The following is a 20,203-nucleotide window of genomic DNA, read 5'->3' as shown; positions in this document are numbered from 1 at the left end:
GCCAACGAAGCAAACAGATGGTTTCGCCCCCGGGGGCAATGCTTCAATGCGGGAGGTTGAAGTCTTGTTTTATATGAAGCCTTGATTAGGTGGGCAAACAGACAGAACTATGCGGGATAGGGATGTATTTTATTGATCAACACCCCATACACACCCGCCCCCCCGAGGGGAGGTTATGTGGGTGGGTAGGTGTCCGGAAATGAAGTGGCAGATTAGTCATATTACCCAATCGGCCGATAACGAGCACAAATCAGTTAATAAATCATTTGTTTGTTTTGCATTGCGAAAGCAATTTGTTAGCAATTTCGTTTTATTGGCCGTGGTGTAGCTTTATGGAACGAATGAAATTGGCAAATGATGCGGATTTATTAACCACTGAGTGGGTGCAATAAATAGTATAGAAAAAGCATATTATGCAACAGTGCCTACAGGGAACTATTTATGATTATGGCGATTTCATAGCTAAGGTACGTATGTCTATTAATAATTAATTTTCCAATAATAAACGTTTTTGGGGGAAAATATTGGAGTATTGGAATCGCTTTTAAAGCAGTTTGGATTCTTCTCGAAAAAATAGGTATTTCCTCTGACCGAAGATTCGTAAATCTTTTTCCCAATGTTGGAGGTTCTATCACATCAAGGTGTTACGCTTGCGCGTTCTTTTTTGGGAACTAGTTAAAACAGACCAGAGTCCGATTGGATTGCAAAAAGCGTATCAAATCCAATTTAACCGTGCAGCAGCTGACAGGTCTTGTTAGAACATCTCATCAAGAAAGTCTCTAGTATTGGCTATATCTATGCCTGATGGCTAGCAGGCACGACAGACAGGTAGAAGTCGCTCTCGTTCGTTCGTCGCTTTTTGACATTCGTTTTGTTTCACAGATTACACTGCTTGTGGTAGCCCTACGGTGAAGTACCATAAATCAATGACGTACCGAAAAGGCACACATCCGTTTGCGAGACGTCGTTCGAGAGTGGCCTTCCAGAACTCCGCACACAGAATCCAATTAGCGGCTGTCGTTCGTTCGGTGATCCGTTCGGGGAGTTTTAGCTTACTGACGTCTGCCACACACTGTGAACGATGCTCCCCGGTACGATGGGACTGACACTTGCACCCGGGACCCGGTTCCACCTAAGGAACCCGTCACACCAACGACATCCGAGCCCGAATCGGATGTATCTCGTTACGTTCACTTTCGTTCTGGAGCTACAGAAAACCACTGCCACTGAGTGTTTTACGTTATGGTTTTCGAAGGGTTTCAGACCTTTTGTTTTTTGGAGGGTCCGGGACACTTTGTTCACACGTCACGCATGAGCAATTCTAGGATCACACACACTCACTCACTTGGCCACTTAAAACGCTACCATAGCGAATCGTATATACCACCACCGGACCGTAGAACATGTAACAAGCCTTGCCCGGGGGGGATTTCCTTTACGCGGTTAGTTATGCTATTCTGAGCGAAAACTAATTGACATTTGATGCTGACAGAATGCACACACGATCTGCTCACATTCTTTCACCTCACTGAGCGTACACTCGCAGCTTCTAAATTTTCTGTTTTCAGATTGTATTATGTTACGGGCTGGTTAGCTGTGACCCAACCAGCTACAAATCACGTAAACACACTTCAGTCAACACTCATTATACTTCAATCAACCAACGAGCTTATGCTCGATCGTATGATCCACGAACCACTACTGGTGCTCCGCTTACCGGAAGCTAAGGGGTTGCTAGCGGATCCTAATGTTATTCGCAGCTGATCGATTCCAGACCCGACTAGAGATCGGACGCACTCCACGCTTCGGACACACTACCTGTTTTGCTACCATAGGTCAGGAAGGTACCTCGGCAGGGCAGAAGAATACGTAAGCTCTTCAATTAAGTCCTTCCGCTACGGTAGTGGAGATTACGCCATACAGACTTTGCGCACGTGTACATTACGAGGTTGGCGTATAACTCTGGCCACGATCAGTGTGACACTGTCGCTGATCAATCGTGCCGAATCGGTTTCGAGCCCGAGGTGTTATAACCCACGGCTGACGACATTGTTCACATCGATGCCCACTAGAAATAGCACCGTTATCCGGATTCGGAACTCTCTGGTGGTGCGTGGTATGCGCTTGTCGGTTGAGTGTTGTGTTAAGAGTACCATAGATAAACTCAACACCTCCAACACGTTCCGATTAGTATTCTATTCGAAGGAGAAAAAACACGTTGGTCACTCCCTTCGAACACTATGTTTCGCTCGAAGGTAACTTGGGATTTTGGCCGAGATATTGAGAAATTGGAGCACTTCACACCTTCGGATCTTTGCACACTACTCGCATAAGCTGAAGTTTCTCTATGGCTACAACACAGACGACGTGATTCTTTTGAAGTGCAAAATCGTTTCACGATCGATTACGGATTAAGGTTCTTCAAAAGACTTGCACCATCACCGAAATAGCGTTTCGTGTAGCGCTCACTTCACGCACCACTTTACCATCAACTCCGCACCCGGGAAATGAAAAACTGATTTCAAAATAATTTTCGTTATTTTCATTCACTACGATTTGAACAGGCGGTCGGAGGAGGCGCCGGGGGTTCGTGTTTGGGTCGGTCACATTTGGGTCTTAGTTTAAATCACACCTGATTTCGCTGCGGCAACCGATGCGTGCCCGCAACGCACCGAGTGATTAGATGATGTGCGGTGGTAGTGTCGAGGGTGATTAAAATTTGATTTCCTTCACCGAGGGGCACCCCAGACATCACTTTTCTTTCGAAGTGGTCCCGCACGCTTGCCTGTAACGGCGCGTAATTATCATTCACACATGCCACCACACGGTGCACCGTCTTGCGCAGAGCGAGAGCTATATTATTGTGTCGAAGGCGTCACGTAACGTAACCACTACCCGTTCGAACCGCACCGATCAGCGGTACGACCGCGGGCTATCGTAGCTATCTGCACTAGAGAATGCGACTACATCGATCACCGCATCGGCATCCGCAGGAAGTGCCCGATTCGGAAGATCGTACAATGTGGAAGCTTTTTAACGCGTAGCGTTGCTCTTAGCGTTGCTAATTTGCACGAGGTCGTCGAAGTTCACGTAACGTGAGATGCTCTTCCTTGATTTTGCGTTATCGACCTTCGATAGGCTTATCGCAAATGGCATTTAACAGCAGCTCCAAAAATCACTCTTCTTTGCAGTACATTTGATCACTTCACTAGTTTGTTCTGTACGGCTGTCAATTGATCGTCAGCAAATGATTCAATCACTGAACGGTTCCCCTAACTAGGCTCCTTTGCCTAAGGCGAGCGTCAACACAGACATGACTTAAACGTGACCGTCCAGGTGCGCAAGCGTCTAACCACGATCGAAGGCACGACCGAACTGGGAAAAGGGTGAAATTGTAATAAATTGCTGCAGCCACCGCAGGCTATTGGTGGTTTCTGTTTGTTTATGCTCTCGCACCATGCCAGGCCTCTCTTTAGTCGGGGTGTTTTTCCGACGATGTTTCTCTCTTGCTTGTCATAGGTACCAAACGGGGGAGAACACGCGTACTTGCTTTTCCACAGCTTGCGAGGGTGGTTTTCTCACCCCCGCCGCTTTGCTAAGGGGAGGGATTGTGAACGCTGCCGCTGCCGTAGCTTAGTGAGCGGAATTTCCCGACGTTTGGAAAAGCTAACGTGAACGGTGAGTACTAAAGCTTTGCCGTCGGGAAGCATTTGGAGTCTTCTCCTCTTTTCATGCTTGGTTAACGACTGTCCCGTGTATGTGGAGGGTCGAGTTTGATGACGTGAACTTTAACCCAAAGATCCGTGCTAATGGACGATGGGTGGGTAAGGAACTGGCTCGAGTATTTAAATTTTGATCGACTGATGGTTAGTGGTTGTGGAAAATGAAAGGTTGACGAGTGGAAACCTTTTACCAGTGCTGTGTGTGCACATTGCCGATTGTTTTACTTTCATTGATCGAAATTAGCGTAGCTCCATTAGCGTTTGCTAAATGCAAATGAGGAAATAGAGTACGTGTTTCAAACAGACTATGAATTAAATCGAATGTTTTTGTTGTTGTTGCGAATTTAGTCTTCAGGAGATGATGTCTTAATTTTGGGTACACTGAAAGCATTGGGGTCCAAATGTTTGTGTTTTGTTATAGATTTTAGGACAATTTACTTTAATATAGCAGCGCCTCATATAAGAATCATTTAATGTAGGAGGTCCAAACTAGCAGTAAGCATCGAGAGATCCAGAAACATATCCAGGAAATAAATTACTTGAGGTAACTAAACCATGTCATTCGGCAAATTCAAACCTACACGAATGGCCATTCATAAGAACGTGTGACCAATGGGTTGCTCTAAATTGAAAACAAGCGCAGCTAGCAGCTTAACAAAACTGCTCAACAATCATTACATCATTGCTTCATCCATTATCAGCCCGGGCGAAGCGTCATCAGTGCAGTACATCACAGCAGTTGCACAAAAAAAAGCTCAATTGCCCCAAAACCCTCACTCATCAATCATAGCCTCGCTGGTTTCATCATCGGTAATTACTGATTAACCTATTTTTCATTTGGCACTCAGAAAATAGACGCTAGACCGCACCCGGAAACGTGCCTTCAGAGTCTCCCGAAAAACTCTACCTAAAGTCGTCCCGCAAAACAAAAAATAACCGGGCCATCTCTAACGGGCGCCGTTAGAATAATTGGAATCTAGTTCGCTGGCTAAAATTTTCGGTAGGTACGTACTAACGGTCGGGAAGTTTCGGGGCGGGAGAGAGATCTAGGCACGTGAGGACAAGCTAAAGTGGAGTGTTCAAATATTTTGTCGACATTTGGGCGGTCGTACCATTTCTCAGCCACCCGCCGTTTTAGTTGCTCAGCTGGACAGTGTAGGCGTGTGTGCGTGTGTTATTCCCAGCAGAAATTCTCAGTCCCGTCCATTGTTGCATCATTAACGGAATTTGGAACTTCCGGAGAAAATTGCTAATGCACAGCCGTGCAATCATAAGCCCGCTGCTTAAGAATAGCAGACATCGGCAGATTTAACCCAGGGGAAGATGATTTCCCAGGTCTTAGATATGTCACCTGTTAAAGGGACTGAGAAGTTGTCAGAATTTGGGTCTCGCAGTACACTAAAAGGTTTCATGTGCCGCGGGTCGATCGTTTTGTAGCGATAATGAAGTGTGTCAATCTTTTTTAAGAATCTGATAATAAGAGTCTGAAGGTAGAATCGGAGATATTACAGACAAGAATAGGTCACTAGTTACAAGCACTTGAGAGCACTCCCAGAGATGATAGCCTCATGTGGCTGTCAAATAAATTTATTACCGATGTAGATATAACCCTAACCATCTTGGGTTTCCACAGTTATGCTCGTTAGCTTACATCCAGTTATAATGAAAGTGAAAGTGTGTAAGGAAAAGAAGTGGCTTATGGTTCATTAAATGTTGATTGCTACAAACGCCACTAAGCTGTTCATTATTTCCATTTCTAGCCAGCAGAAAATATGAATTAATTGAATCAAAGCTTTTGATGCGCTTCGTACCAAAGACTGGGAAGGAGTAGCATTCGGTTAGGGGTGAATTTTTTCCCAAGATAAAATATTTACATAAAATTAATATAGCTGATTTTCAAATGGTTCTTCTTTGAATGCTATACAGTAACTAAAATATTTTAAAAAGTGAGTAGATAATAATAAGTAAGGTCGTTAAGTTATTAAAACCATTTTTTACGGCAAACATTAAAATAGAGTGAATTCTAGCCTACAATAGTACAGAACGGAAAACGCTCCCATCGCAGTACGTGGTAAGTTTTTATTTTGTTGAGAGCTTATTGTAAGCGTTTTACTACCTTACCCGTTTTGAATTGCGTGCTGTTTCATTTAACAGACGTCAGAACTGGTTCTGGAACTGCACGAGAAGTTTGGCGCACAGAATCAAAATGCTTTAAACTGGACAGGAAAAGAACATGAGAAGAAAATTTGCCAAGTGAAAAATTCCATTTTTCGATCTAAATCTTTGTTTTACGAGCAATCAGAGCAGTTGCCTAACTGGGCAATCATCAGCGTAATGCTCTTTTGGTAGGAAATGATCAGCAAGCTAACGGGCGGGTCCGTTTTGATGAGTTTACAATCATAAAACAACCGCTAGGCGATAGAACCTTTGGCAGTAGTTATGTTGGGGAGCAGAAAGAAGTGGACAAAGTACGAGAATCGAAGACGTAGATGGAACGTCCAGTTTGAAAGTGCTGTTGTGAGTTAGGACCTGGAAATTCTCGAGGTTTCCTCTAAGCGAGACAGATCGAATATGTGTGTAAGAGTAGTTAGGCTAAGATGCTCAAACCTAGACCTTCCTATTCCAGGTATTGAACTCCTCGTCTAACGAAGCTTGTTAATACTGACACAACAACATTTAATTTAGTTGCGCCGCCTTCAATCTGGAGCTTTGGAGGGTTTCTCCTTTGGTTGATTTCTACACCCCCCCCCAAACATCGACCGTCACCGGCGATGCTAGCGATGAAAGTGAACTTTCTGCAAAAGTTCATCTGCGATACGAAGAAGACAAAAAAAAACAGATCAAACCCGATGGGACGGTAGGTTTTGTGCCCGATGACACGCAACACACAGCATACGCGGTTCCATTGTTTCACCACACCAGCGCACGCACTACGGCACTATTGTTTTGCCGGGTGCATTGGCTTCATCCGCTTGATTGTGGAGAAAAGTTGAAGATATTAAAAAGTTAATTAATTAGCCCCGCTAGTTCACCGGCTCGCGAGAGACTCCCATTTGGGGGCGAAAGGATGGAACGACGTTAAGGGTTGTGCAGAGTTAGCTTTTTGATGCACTTTCTTGTCGTTCATTGACAGAGAAATGAAGGAGAGAGGGAACACCCAGGTTAAATGTGGACTGATATCAAATACAAAATCATTACCACAAAACTTTGCCCGATAATAAGGCGAGTAAATCGCAAAATGGTTCAAAACAAATCGGTCGCGCATGACCGTCCGCAAAAAAATAATAAAAACTATGAGGATGCGCTTTTCCTTTGTGTGTGCGATTTTTTTCCGCAGTTTTCCAAGTTGGAAGGAAGAATAGCACTTTGAAATGCGAAAAAATACTTTGTAGTGAAATTTAAAAAATGTATTAAATTTCAAAACAACTTTCCTGTCTCCGAAGCTATTAGCGCTGGGCATTTATGCGTGGAGACCGGTAGTTGGTGGCGTTTTAGTTTGATTCGCGTTCGGCGGTACGATATTGGTCGATTACTTTCCTTTCCTTTTATTTGGTTAGCAGTGTCTTACATGACAGGTATGATTAGATATACCGTGGGTGGTTGTACCGATCAAAATGCGTGTCTTGTTATTTGAGCGTTGAAGGCGAAATGATTGGAGCATTTGAAATTTTAAAACAGAATTTGATTGTTATTTATTAGCAATATTTGTCATTTTCTGTTTTTGCGATTTCGTATCACTAACTGCTTGATTGTATCTTAAAAACGATCAAAATATTGTAGAAAAAGCTATTTTAGTTAATATCTCATAATATAATAAATAGAAAAAAAAACTTTAACTAATCATATCTCATTTTCCCATTATCCAATCGCATTGACGTCATAGTTGAAGTAATCGAACAAATGAAGACATCATACAAAAACACCCTCGGTGGAAGTATATGGCCTACATTTTTGGTTAAACAGGCTCACGATTTGACAGCAAACCGACAACAAGCTGCAACGGTTGACCATTTCCTCGTTTTATGATCAGATAATTTCCATCTACACATCGATCCCGGTGGCAAGCGGCTCGTTACCTCAGCACACCTGGGAAGACTGGGCCACCCTTATACAGACGGATCGAAACATTGAACGGCAACCCAAAACCGCAAAGGGGATAAAGTTATTCCAACCCGACTGCACGCGACATTCGAGAGTGTGAGTGTAGAAACGATCCGCTCCTACACCTCACAAAGCGTGATCTGTTCTGATTTTGGATTCGATTTTTGCCAAGATTTATATCTTAATTCGTCCATTTTGCTATCAAATGTGTTCGTGCGATCGTGGGGCATTGCGTGCCAAGATGAAAGCCCACGATTGGAGCGCTGTCCCGCTAAGGCCGGTCGGGTGGGGAAAAGACAGCAATATTCGCAACATGAGCGCAAGTGTAACGGGCAAACGTGCGATTAAAATCATGCTTCAGAGGACCAGCAGCAAACAGATAGCGGTGGTTTCAAATGCCGGTCGGTTCAAAATCGATTTGTGGCAAATATTTGTATGTAATAGAAATTCAAATGCAAATTGAACGGGCTCACGCTTTCACGCGGGAGTAGCGCTGGGTTGTGGTGGGTTCGGTTGTAGCTATGAATATGCATAAATAGTCGTTTGCTTGTACTGTTGATGGTCTCGGCGAACGAGACAGTTGACGTTTAAGGTTGGGTGTTTTTTGTTGGGAGGGAAGTAACAATATTGAAGGGGTCGTAGGTCTTCGACTATAAGAAACGGATGCTATGAGTAAGTAGTTGTATGAGATGTTTGTAGCCATTTTAATCGGTGGGGTCAACGACATTAATTTTGTTTTGTGATTTTCGAATGAGGATAGTCTAATATATTTATTTCCTAAGATATCTAAGAGATCTCCAATAATTGGAACAAATGTAACTTTTGTTGGAGGTCAAAAAGGGAGTTCAAATCAAAAAGAGGTCCAAAACTCTGGAACTCGTACAAGAGATCCTGACCGAGGAGACACCTAAACGATTTAAGTTCAGATATAGAAGATGTACTCTATTACGGGTTTCTAAGAAGGCAGAGTTCTCTAGAGATATCTAACGACTTTACTTCAAGTTGTTGAAGAAAAAGACAATCATTGGCAAGAATGTCATATGTCAAGTCATCCTACATGAATACGTCTTATTGGAAGTTTCAAAAGTAGTCTAAGGATAATCCAGATATTTTTAAACTTTTACGTAAATGTAATACCTCGACTCGAAGACAACATTAAAAAAACAGAATGCATATCTGTTGAGAAACTGTTATTCAACCACTTCATTTTGATGGGCCGATGGATTGCAAGAAGAAAACAAAGTACAAATGGATCGATGTTCCTACAGCTCAGTTGACTCATTCGAATATATTCTCTGCCATGCACTCTTGCCCAGCAAGCGTCTCGCAAGCGTGAGTGCAACGGTGCAACCGGATAGAAGAAATATGCGCCATTTGATTGCAGCAAGCGACACGTCGCTTTCATGACTCCATTCATTTTGAAGTGAACAATTCGACGCAAAAAAAAACGCAACAACAACAAAAATCTTGACCATTCGCCATCCATTTAACACGGATGGGCCCATGTGCAACCCAGACGCCGACATTCCGTGTCGGTGAAATGGTGAAAAATGGCAATTATCCATCCAGCTTGGTTGCTGAATGTGCACCAGATCTTGGAAGATCTTTCTACACTGGGCTGTGAACTCTGTAACTCCCTCCTTCATCAGCGACGAGATGCGAGTAGCAGCACTACGATCGCATCGATTTCATAACGAAACGCCACGAAAGATGGCGGTCTCGGTACGTGGATCGATGCATTACGCACCGTACAGCACTCGGCCATACTTAGAGTGACGGCAAATGTGTGGAACTTGGCATAATAAACGCATAATGATGAAGCAGGCAGGCGAAGGCGCTTGGTGTATCGGTGCGAGTACGCGTGCGCCTCACTCCTGATGGCGACTACGGCTCGATTCGAGATCAATCTGTTTGGCGCAATTGTACCGTGTCTCTCGGTGGGTTTTATGTTAAAATCGTCTCCGAGTGTGTGAGGTTGAGATTATGATGCCGACCGCAATTTTGACCCTTTGGGGGCGCGTTACGGAGCGACGCTTAATTACACGATACGTTAATGTGTATCAGGGATGCGCTCAGCTGGTCCGTACTCGGGTGAGGACTCAGTGACTGATTTTCGGCGTACAGTAAGTTTTAATTTCAGATATTTGCTATAGATGTTAATGTTACATGATCAATTGATACATGGCTCGCCGAGATGTAAAGTGCAGAGGTAAGCAATTGTTTCAAAGCTATTACTTATGTTGAAAAAGTGCTGCAAACTGGTCCATAACGGTTGAAGATTTTATGTTTCTTTAAGCTTCTAAAGAGAGTAGCTTATGGTGAATGAAAATAAAACAATTATTTAAGCATTCTCATTTAGTAGGATGTCACATTGCTCTTTGTGTGTCTCGTAACGGGTTTTGTTAGAACCAAACATTAGGAAGTTCTTCCCTTGATTAATACCATTAGAAGGGTAAATGTATCTCCAACCAACTCCATAATACGAAGGCTTCCGGTTTATTGTAAAACTTTATTATTAGCCGCACTCTGATCAAAAGAAAACTACAGATGATAAACGTTAGTGTCAGGCAAATATGACATTACGCAGCTGTCAACGATCAATTAGTCATGGAGTAGTAACACACCGTGAACGTGAATCAACCCGTTGACGATTCACTCGTTTGCCGACGTAACCCGATGAACCGATAACATCGTTGTGGATTTGCTTTTCTCCATGTATAATTTTACCCAGTTTTTTTTTTGCAAATGAAGTAGTCACAAGGGAGAGCGGGAAAATGGTCTTCTGTCAAAAGGTTTTTGCTGCAAAACTACTCGTTCGCAAATCACACATACCACCGGTTGCAAACGTACAAAGAAACGGCACGGGAAAAATGTTTTCCACCCGCTAGGCAGGCTAGCGAAAAAGAAAAGCAAATAAAACAATCACACACAATCAACGAATGGGCCAACATTGTCTCGTTCCTAAACGCCACAATTATGGCGCGGGAAGCGAAAAGGCTTAGACCCCGGTGTGCTTTGCATTTCTTTTCCAGTTTTTCCGCGGTGTGTGTTACGCGGTGAGGTTCGATTGTTGGAAAGCGGCATCAACGCTCTGCCGGGTAGGTGTAGGCTTTTCTTTTCCTATTGTTTTTGGTGACTGGTGACGAACCGTGCTTAGTGGCATGGCCCATGGATGAGAGTAGGCAGTCGCATTCTTCTCACGGATCTTCATTAGCTCAAAACCCACCACAAGCCCCACGGGGGGGTGTAAATTCCGCCCGTTGTGTGCGCCACACGATGGTGCCTCAGATCATCGAGTTCACAAATCACTATCATCTAATGCTCTGGCTCGCTTCAAAGTCGGGGGTGTTGAATGTGTAAGCCAAGATCGTCTTTAGTGGCTACGGGTTTCTACGAAGTTATCAAACCCCATCTCGTACGGGAGGAAAAAGGAAGGAACCCCCACCAAGCGGGTGCAGATTTCCCCAGCTGATATTACGAATTAGAAATGGAAACGTGTGTAAAAAGGCGTGTGCAAAAGGTGGAATCATCGCGATATGGTGATCAGGGTGATGATCATCGGGATCAGCTGTGTGTGATCCTGTGGGGAGTTCTACGGGGAAATGCGATTGTCGTGTGCTGGGTTAGGTTTTGTTACACTTCCCGGAGGCATTAAATTTATCCAAAACAGTAACTCCTCCGGATTGTGGGGCTATTGTTTACCGTCTGGAAGCAGCACGATATGTTATTACGAAAGAGGAACTCAACGCATCTCATCTGCTCGTTTGGGGAAGTGAGTAGTGAAGTGCATTTTGCTTTGTGATCACATTCTTGGTCGTTTGTTTCCGGACGAAGAAAAAAACGGTTGTTAACGTATTATTTGCAGTGGCGTAAACATGACTAGATAAGGATTTGATGTCTTTTCTTATGGTTTAAGAAAAGCGTACACACTGTGACCTCATAATATTTTTGCAATAAATTTAAAAAGCACCTCTAGAGTGACATAATTATTCTGTGATGTAAACCTACTCTCCTTAAAATGATGTTAAAGCTACGATTACTGTAAATCATCAAATTCTACGAAGAGTGTAGAACCAGCAAGAGGTGCCTTTGCATAACATAGAAATATTTTGATGCCAAAACATGCCAAAAAAGAGATTAAAATAATCTAAAGAGATAAAAAATAACCAAAACATAAATATTAAAATAATATTAGGATTATACCATGCTATCTAAAACTTATTAAAAGGTATCTTTTGAGCTGACGATCTATATAATTTTATATCAAAAGTTTTCTAGTGAAGAAGTATTTAAGTTAACGTACAAAATACTCAAAATCATTATCCCAACACAAAAGTTATTTTCTAAAAATATTAGCAAAAAATTGCAAAGCTAATCGCTCCAATTGTTTCATTCCGAAACAGAATCGCTTAAACCGAATGGAAAACGCTATTTGGAAAACGTTGTACGTGAAAATCAAAACACGTACTGCCATTAATCATAACCCTAGCGACTAATGGCCAAAATGTAAATGAAGCGGTTTTACCTTAAATGAAAGTGAGATGGAGCAGCGGGGTGCGTGGTGGCGTTTCAGGGAGGATGCACTAATTGAACGCATCACGCTCTCGCACCGTAACGGAAGGTTCCAATTAAATGGACGACAGGGTAGGAAATGATGGCAAAACATGCGGACCTTACACAAAATGTGCATGAAATAGGGGATGGCCCTTTAGGTGGCGGTGGTGGTTACCTTTTTATTGGAAGAGAAGGGGTTGGATTTTTAACCAAAACAACAAAGCAAAAGCAGATGAAATGGAAAGGAAACTGGAAAAGCTGTAGAGCGTGTTGTGTGGGGTAGGGGGGTTGTGTGTGTGAGTGGAAATAAACCTTTTGAAAGAAAAACAACTCCATTACAAATGACGCGTGTTGTTCGTATGCGGAATGGGCTCCTTCCCCTTTCGAGATGGGTAGTTTGCTTTTTTCCTGGTCTTTAAAGGGAAAAAGTGTGTGAGGGGCTTTTGGGAGGAAAAGCAAAGAAAACACACACGCACACACACACACACACACAGGTGGAAGCAAATGCAAAACAGTGGCGTTTGATTTAGGACCACTGGAAAAAGAAGAAGTACATCGATTTGTGTGTATTTTTGCACCGCACCGATCCTCTTCCGGGCGGGGTGGAAAATTAAGAAGGAAATTCCACGCCCTGTTAACACTAGAGGAAAACAGTTTCCCCCCCTTTTACAAAGCACGTGAAGACAGTCCCCGGGGACTGATGTTTCGGGTGTGCGATAATGTAGATCGCAATCGCAACAGTTTCATTTTTATTTTTCCCCGATCCCGATGAGATAGTAGAGATTATATGAACTTGTTTTATTATTTTTTTCTTTTTAGGTAAAAATTCCCACGTGACTTCCCTGGCCGCACCCAAGCGCACACAATTTCTCGTGATTGCGTAAGGGCATCTTGTATACGGGGGCCGACCGACCGACCGAAGAAAGTGCTCTGAGAGATCGCGATCAAGCCACCAGAATGCGGAATGCTCTGCACAATGGAGCATAAACACACGGGGCGACAGCTGCTGGGGTTTGTTGTTGCTTATCACCTCAGCTACCCGCGTGGTGGAGTTGGTGGAGTCGGAAAATTGGGCACCTTGAAGTTCGTTTCGGAAAAGCATCGGGGTGACGTGATGCTGGTTATGGTAGCGCCTGGCCTGTCTCGTGAGAGTGGCGTGAGTACTGGCGTGAAAACTGTACCTTATTTACCTTTTGGGTGAGTGTTTTTGCCATGGTTTGGACATCATCTGCACGACTCAATCCGTACGCTGTTCCGGTGGAACAGAATGCACTGGAAGTTCGAGTTTCCGAACCAAAACTCCCACACTTTCTCACTTTCCTTTTGGGGTGATGGGTTTTGGGTGTGCTTAGCGCAGGAAAAACTAAATTAGTATTGTGTATTATGTTGCTGTTGCTGTTGGGGTTTGCCGAAGCTGCCTGAACAAAAGCACGTTCCGACTTTTCGATGACATGATGTAACGGGCAAGAGCATGAATGATGGGTGGATCCGTTTGTTGCAATTTCTTTGGCACTTTTTTTCTGTTGGTGCTTTGTTTTGCGTCTCCCGTTTCAACAGATATCGGGACAAAACAAAATTAGCCATTGAAAAGGGCCGTGAAAATGGCTGGTTCGCTTGTTTGGCGGTGCGGTGTTTCATTATTTTTGATCGGTTTTTGTTCTTCCGAGCCTGGTTCCTTTTTTTTGCCACCCGAAGCAGACGCGGTTCGCGCAGGTCGCACGAAACGTCTTACGACCACAAAATGGGGATAGAAAAGCCAATGCGCGAACCGGATTTGAGGTGTTTTGAATGGGTATGGTTGGTAGTTGGATTTTATTTTTTGGGAGTTTGTTATGCATTGTTTAGATCAGCAGCATCACCACTGGAAGGCATAACAATTTGCAAACAGCAAATTATACGGTGCAGCACATCGGTGATGGTGATGAAAGACCCGGTGCCCGTGGAAAGTGGCTTACCGGTGCATAGGAAGTGTTTGTGCAAAAAACGAACGCGCTGTCGTTATCGTTTGATCTTGATGCTTTACAACAGTTGTATTTATTTCAATATTTGTTTTGCTGTGTAAACAAAGGAAAAGTAAAACATACCATGGAAATTAATAATTTTATTTGTATTTACCTACAAACAGCTTTTTTGAGCTAAAATGGAACATATTTTACCATTTCTCGACTCTTTTCAAGTTGAAGTCAAACATCTGGAGCTTAACTAGAATTCTTTGCTCTTTTCTTGAGCTTTTGCAAGATAAAATCGAATCCTTCCAAAGCTTTCTCAACTGACACATATATAAAGCTTTCGGACATGTCAAATGTGACATTTAGGAAAACTTGCAATAGAATCGATTTCAATTTGCAAAGAATTCATAAAGTAAGAACGATTCAACCTCAACTCTTCCAAATAGCCACCAATTTTCTCACAGGAACTCAAAAGCCCTGTAACGCATCAATGTAATGCATTAATCTTATTGAATAATGCAACCAATTCAAATGCATGCAATTTGTAATCATATGCAGCAGTATCATTGTATGTTGCGCAATAAACATTGCCATTTACTACATTGTATTAAACGTGCCACAATCATGCCTGGCAGGGGCACAGAACTTTAACAACTTCTTCATCCCTATTATCACACTCTTCCACCGGGTTTCATGATCCCGGATTATTACCACAAACCTTTTTGTCTCTCAGCGTCGTAAAACAATCATCTACAGCGGGCATAATGATGCGAACTGACCCATTTCTAGATGGGTGATCAGGTGATGAATGTTTTATTCAACGCAATTGGCAGTTGTAGCCGCAATTTGGCTACACCATTTATTACGGTCCGGTGGTAAGAATCAGTGTCATCATCAACATGTTTCTAAGTGCAACATTAAATCAACAACGCCATTGGGATGGGGGAAAGATAGTTTCTTCCTTCCTTTCGGCGCGCGGGTTTTTTTTTCCAAGAACGGAAGAGAATTTACAAAATCATTGCATTGCTAATGTAAAGCCACTTAATACCCGCGCCAGGTAGGTGTGTTGAGTAGTTGATGGCTGTGAGGTAATTTTGAGTGAATATATTTAACATTTTCCCCAAAAAACGGAGAGAAGACGAAAAAAACTACGTCGAAACGATTGCATCAACGTGGACCTGCAATTAAGCTTGTGATGTTTTATGTCTTTTCTAATTCATTTAATTTAGGAACATTTCGTCAGGAAAAGTAGCAAATTAATGTGTTTCGATCATCCGTAGAATATAGCGGTCATAGAAGTGGCTAAAGCTGGCGTTTCATCATCAACTTAAGCTTTGAAGTTTGTCAAATTTTTTATGATAATTCAGCACCAGGAATGCTTCTGGTCGATTCGTTTGTAATCCAAAAACAAAAGAGAAAGCACATCCGTTATACAATCATGGCTGTGTGAAAAACTGTTGACGCAGATGGGTTTTGCGTTATGTAGTTTTTGTGCACAATTTTCCCTAAAATGTTCCAACCGACGAAAAAGACGAAAAAGACTCGGGCCTTTTCCCCCCAAGATAAGGAATAAAATCGAAAGTGAATTACGGACGCATCGCATCACTGCCGACTGTTCCTGGGCCGGGGCTTCCCAGCATTGTTTTATCAGTTCCCGTGTCTGGGCGCGCACGGTTCAGTTTTAATTATTTTCCAAGCGTTTCTCGACCGAGCGAAACATTTGTCTTGTCGCAGTGAAAAGAGACAGTCTTTTGTTACTATCACTAATTAGCAGAGATGAGTTGTTAGCCGGAGTGACAGTTGATAATCGGACAAGTTTTTTTTTTCTTTAACAATCGTAATAGAAGTCGTTCGTTTTTGGGAGCTTAGGTTCAATTTGCAACGAGTTACCGAACTGAAGTTTTTTGGATGAGATACCTCGGATCGGTATGCACCGCAGTTAATTGTACTTTCCTTTCCTTTTCGCCCTGTTCTCGAGAGTAAGCTTCACATTGAAGGTGCAATAATCGATTCCCATCCAGATGTTGATGCGCGCTGTAAGGTGCACCGTCATAACGCAGGTCAGCGAAGTGACGGGTTTTTCGCGGAGCGAAAGTTAATGACAGGGTTTAATACCTTCTTTCGGAGCACACGCTTTACTTTCTTCGTGCACTAGAAGTTGGAGGATTTTCCGGTAATTGTCACATGTTACAGTGCATGATGAGCTATTAACAGAACAGCAGCAGCAGCGGATACAGAACTTTTCGTGTCAACGGCAATATAATTGATACGCGAAATTGTACACACGCGCCACGACAATTGCGTAAAAGCGGCTGTCCGCGGTGGAAGGATTATTCTAGGGCATTATGAGGACTGTCTTACAAGCTGCACAATACCATACCCTGCTATTATAAGAACCATTGAGTTTAGACCACACTTGTACACTAGTGAAGTAGAACGGGCTAGCGGGATCTGAACTAAAAGCTGCAACTAAAGGTGAAGTTGAGCGTTTTCGTAATAGTTTGCAGAAGTTTTGAGCTTCTGCAGCACAATTGCACAAGACGGCTGCAGTTGGGCAATATAGCATATCATTAATTTTACTAATAGACCAAGCTGCTAAGGGCCGAAAGTGTGTCAAACTTAATTCGTTGGGGTTGTAAAGGTGTTTGATGGTGCATATTGATCCTTTCTAGCTAATTATGTTTGTTATCATATGCAGATGACTCTGGTGGCATGTGGTAGGTTACAGCTGAAGATCGATGTACTAGTTTTTGAGAACATTATATTGGTGATCAAAGAAGATCGAACTTGAGCGATTAATGTTTCTTTGTAAAAAATGTTGTTATAAATGTTTTTTTCATTTTTCTTTGAAAATATTTTAAACTTAAATAAGAACTACTTAAGTAACTATTACTGAATTAAGTAAATTTTATATTAACTTTGGCCATTTTGAAATAAATATGATAGATTTCGCCGTTAGATTCCACCCTCGCTTGAGAGCTTTTACCCACGGCTGAACAGTCGTATGTAGGTGTAATGCGGATTGCCTACCCGCAAGGCGCAAACTTGAACATGAACATCTAACGTGCGCAAAAGAAAAACGGCAACCGGCTACGGTATAGCGCTACTTACCGTCTGGGCTTTGGTCGTACGATCTCGTGATTGGCATCGGTAATGCAGAGTGGGCTGAGGGCACCGGCCAGATGCTCCACCCCCACCATCCGTCCCGGATCCCAGCTGTGCCGGCCGGCGTGTGACGTCCAGTGATGGGTGTTCCCGTTCGTGCCCGTACCGGAAGCTGCTCCGGCTGCCGGTGGTCCTCCCGCCGTGGACGCCGCTGCACCCGGCGTTCCAACCGCCTGTATGACGCTCGCTGATACTGTCGTATGACTCATGGCGGTGACATGGCGGTTTACCCTGTTACGCGTTACTCCTTTCCCGTTGCCAACTATCACCGGGTGTCCATTCCGCAAAAGGATCGTTGTGTATTGATTGTCTGGTTGGAGTTTTGCTACCGAGAAGGGAGTCCCAAATTTGGGCCAGTGGTTCCGATTTTTTTTCTACCTCTGGTTACGACCTCCTTCTATACCCTTTCTGCGCTCGAACACGAGAACAATGATGAACCGGTGGGGCGAAAGGGTGCAAAAGAATTTCGCTTGACCTGTTGTGTCGCGCCTGTTTGTTGTCACGGGATAAATAAGCCCTCGGTCTGAAAATTGGAACATGCCCCAGATGGGTGAAGACAAAAGAAGAACAAAAAAAGAAGAAAAAGAAATGGAAAAAAGGAACAAGGATAAGAAAAAAATGAGGTGAGTAAAATTAAAAAGAAATACAAACATCCGCATCAGCGTGTACGGAAAAGGGTTCGCGGAATGGGAATCTGGTGAATTGATGTTGCTAAAAATTTGTGTGTGCCCTTTCTGCACCGGCCCCTACTGTATGGTAGGAAAATCAATTTATTCGAATGCAACATGAACATAAATTATACACACGGCTACACAAAAGTTGGCGAAAGAGCGAAAATTCAGGTTTTTCGAGGGTTCTGACCGGTCCGGCCAGTTGCTGACGGTTCCCGGCCGAGTGCAGGGTCAATCGAGCAAATAAATGTGCACAGTAACGACATTTCATTTGCTTGGGTGCTTGGCATGTGAGTGTGTGTATGCTTTTTTTTTCTTTCTCCTCATTTTACATGCTGCTGATGGTTTTACGACGGGTTGGAAAGAGTTTTCTTTTGTACAATTTGTTGCAGAAAAAAGGATGAAGCAGGAAGGGCACGGATAACACGGATGCGAACGATGATGATTGGTGCTTTGAACTGGTATGAAGGACGTACGGTCCCCAGCTTGCTTAAAATGGTAGGCAATGCGAGTGTGATTTCTGGGCGAGTAGAAAGTCAGTGAAATTTTATTTACTTCAGGTCGTTTGAAGCCAATAAAACATGGAATGTGCAATCGGGGTGCATACACCAAGCGCAGCACGTTGCAATTAATTGTATTTCTTTTATTATTACAGCAGCATACGGAACGGTACGGAATGCAGGGTTTTCCATTAGAGAAGAATTTGTAATGAAACTATTTTATCATCAATCTACCGACATATCGCCTGATTTGATCAAACGTATGTTGAAAAGAAGGCTAAACTGGACAGAGTATTTTTGCTATGGGCAAATAAATGCCAGAAAACCTCAAGAATATAATACAGTATATTGGAAAGATGGTTAAAATTAGAATTATAGAACCATGCTTTATGTATAAAGCTATGAACTTTATACAAAAATCGTGATCTAAAGATTTGCTTCTTCCACTCGACCGAAGAATAATTGTACTTGTTATGTACCAAGTTTATTGACGAACCCTGTAAAAGCGTTCCGTACGATCGTTCCTTCAAAGCTTTTTCAAACGCTTGGGAGCTTTCATTTCCATACGGAGCGCTACAAAAGCGCTGTGTTTGCTGAAGGGAACTTTTCTATCCAATCCCTAGTAAGAGTTTCCATCAACCAAGAGCAGCTTTTTCCCATGGATGTGTTTTGTGTTTGCTTTTGAGGTTATTAAATTTTCTCCAACAAAAGACATCAAAACTTTTTTTTACCCAACTTTTACAATGCTTTCGAGTTTGCCCTCGCAAAGCTCGCGCTTGTTTCGTGTCGTAAGTCGATTTGATGATAGAACTTGAAGTTCAGGCTGAAACCATCACATCACACGCTGTGTCAGAAACTGCTTGTAACGTTCCTTATCTTTAGCGTTCTTCTTATGGTTCTGTTTTTTTTCTCTTCTGAAGGTATTTTTGTTTATGATCGAGTTTCAAAATCACGATAACCGTTTGCTGCCCTCGGGCTAGGTACGGGTGGTTGTCTACAGTTCAACACCCGGTCGCGCGGGTCAGCGTTTGTAGAATCGATCGAGAGCCATCTTTACATCCTTTGATTCGTTGTCAGAACTGACCCAACACACACCGCGTCTGGTGATGCTCGGCAGTACTGTTGGTGGGTATTTTGAGACTACTCTGGAGGATCGCATCACCCTCAGCAATATCGTTGAAAGGTGAAGGACACGGACGGCGATGGAGTGGGTCCCGTGCCGTGCAAGTTCTGGAGGTGCCTTCTGCCGGTGTAAAAGTGTATGGCAAGGGTTTGACAGTATTGCTGGCAGCGTTTAATTTTATTATGCAGGCAAGATACGTGGTGATTATCAAAGAGGCACATCTACCCAAGGGTGAACCTGCCGTTTGCTTTTGTGTCTGTGGTGTGGTGGCTGCTGCTGCTGCTGCCGTCGTTTTGCAGCCGGTGAATCAGTTCGATTACGTTCTTAGATAGTGTACGGTACACCGTGCCAAAAGACCCCGTTTCGGAATGGAAGGTGACTTCTACCCAGCAGCAATTACGGCACTGCACTGGTGCAC

The 20,203-nt window shown here is 43.2% G+C and overlaps 1 protein-coding gene across 2 annotated transcripts in view; it reads right to left on the bottom strand.

Annotated features, from left to right (window-relative positions):
• LOC125768155 (ankyrin repeat and BTB/POZ domain-containing protein 2) overlaps positions 1-20,203 on the bottom strand; it is a 79,718-nt gene that overhangs the window by 11,056 nt on the left and 48,459 nt on the right. The window contains exon 3 of one of the 2 annotated variants that reach the window (XM_049435447.1): positions 17,438-18,014. In XM_049435447.1, coding sequence (XP_049291404.1) covers positions 17,438-17,700 — 263 coding nt within the window. In that variant the 5' untranslated portion in view covers positions 17,701-18,014. Of the gene's footprint in view, positions 1-935; positions 7,519-17,437; positions 18,015-20,203 lie in introns of those variants that run through there. The other variant, XM_049435446.1, reaches the window with a different exon arrangement.

Source organism: Anopheles funestus, chromosome 3RL (assembly GCF_943734845.2).
Source record: "Anopheles funestus chromosome 3RL, idAnoFuneDA-416_04, whole genome shotgun sequence".
In the NCBI taxonomy this organism is placed as follows: domain Eukaryota; kingdom Metazoa; phylum Arthropoda; class Insecta; order Diptera; family Culicidae; genus Anopheles; species Anopheles funestus.
The sequence above is the reverse complement of the archived record's forward strand: the minus strand, read 5'-3'. Positions and strand labels throughout refer to the sequence as shown.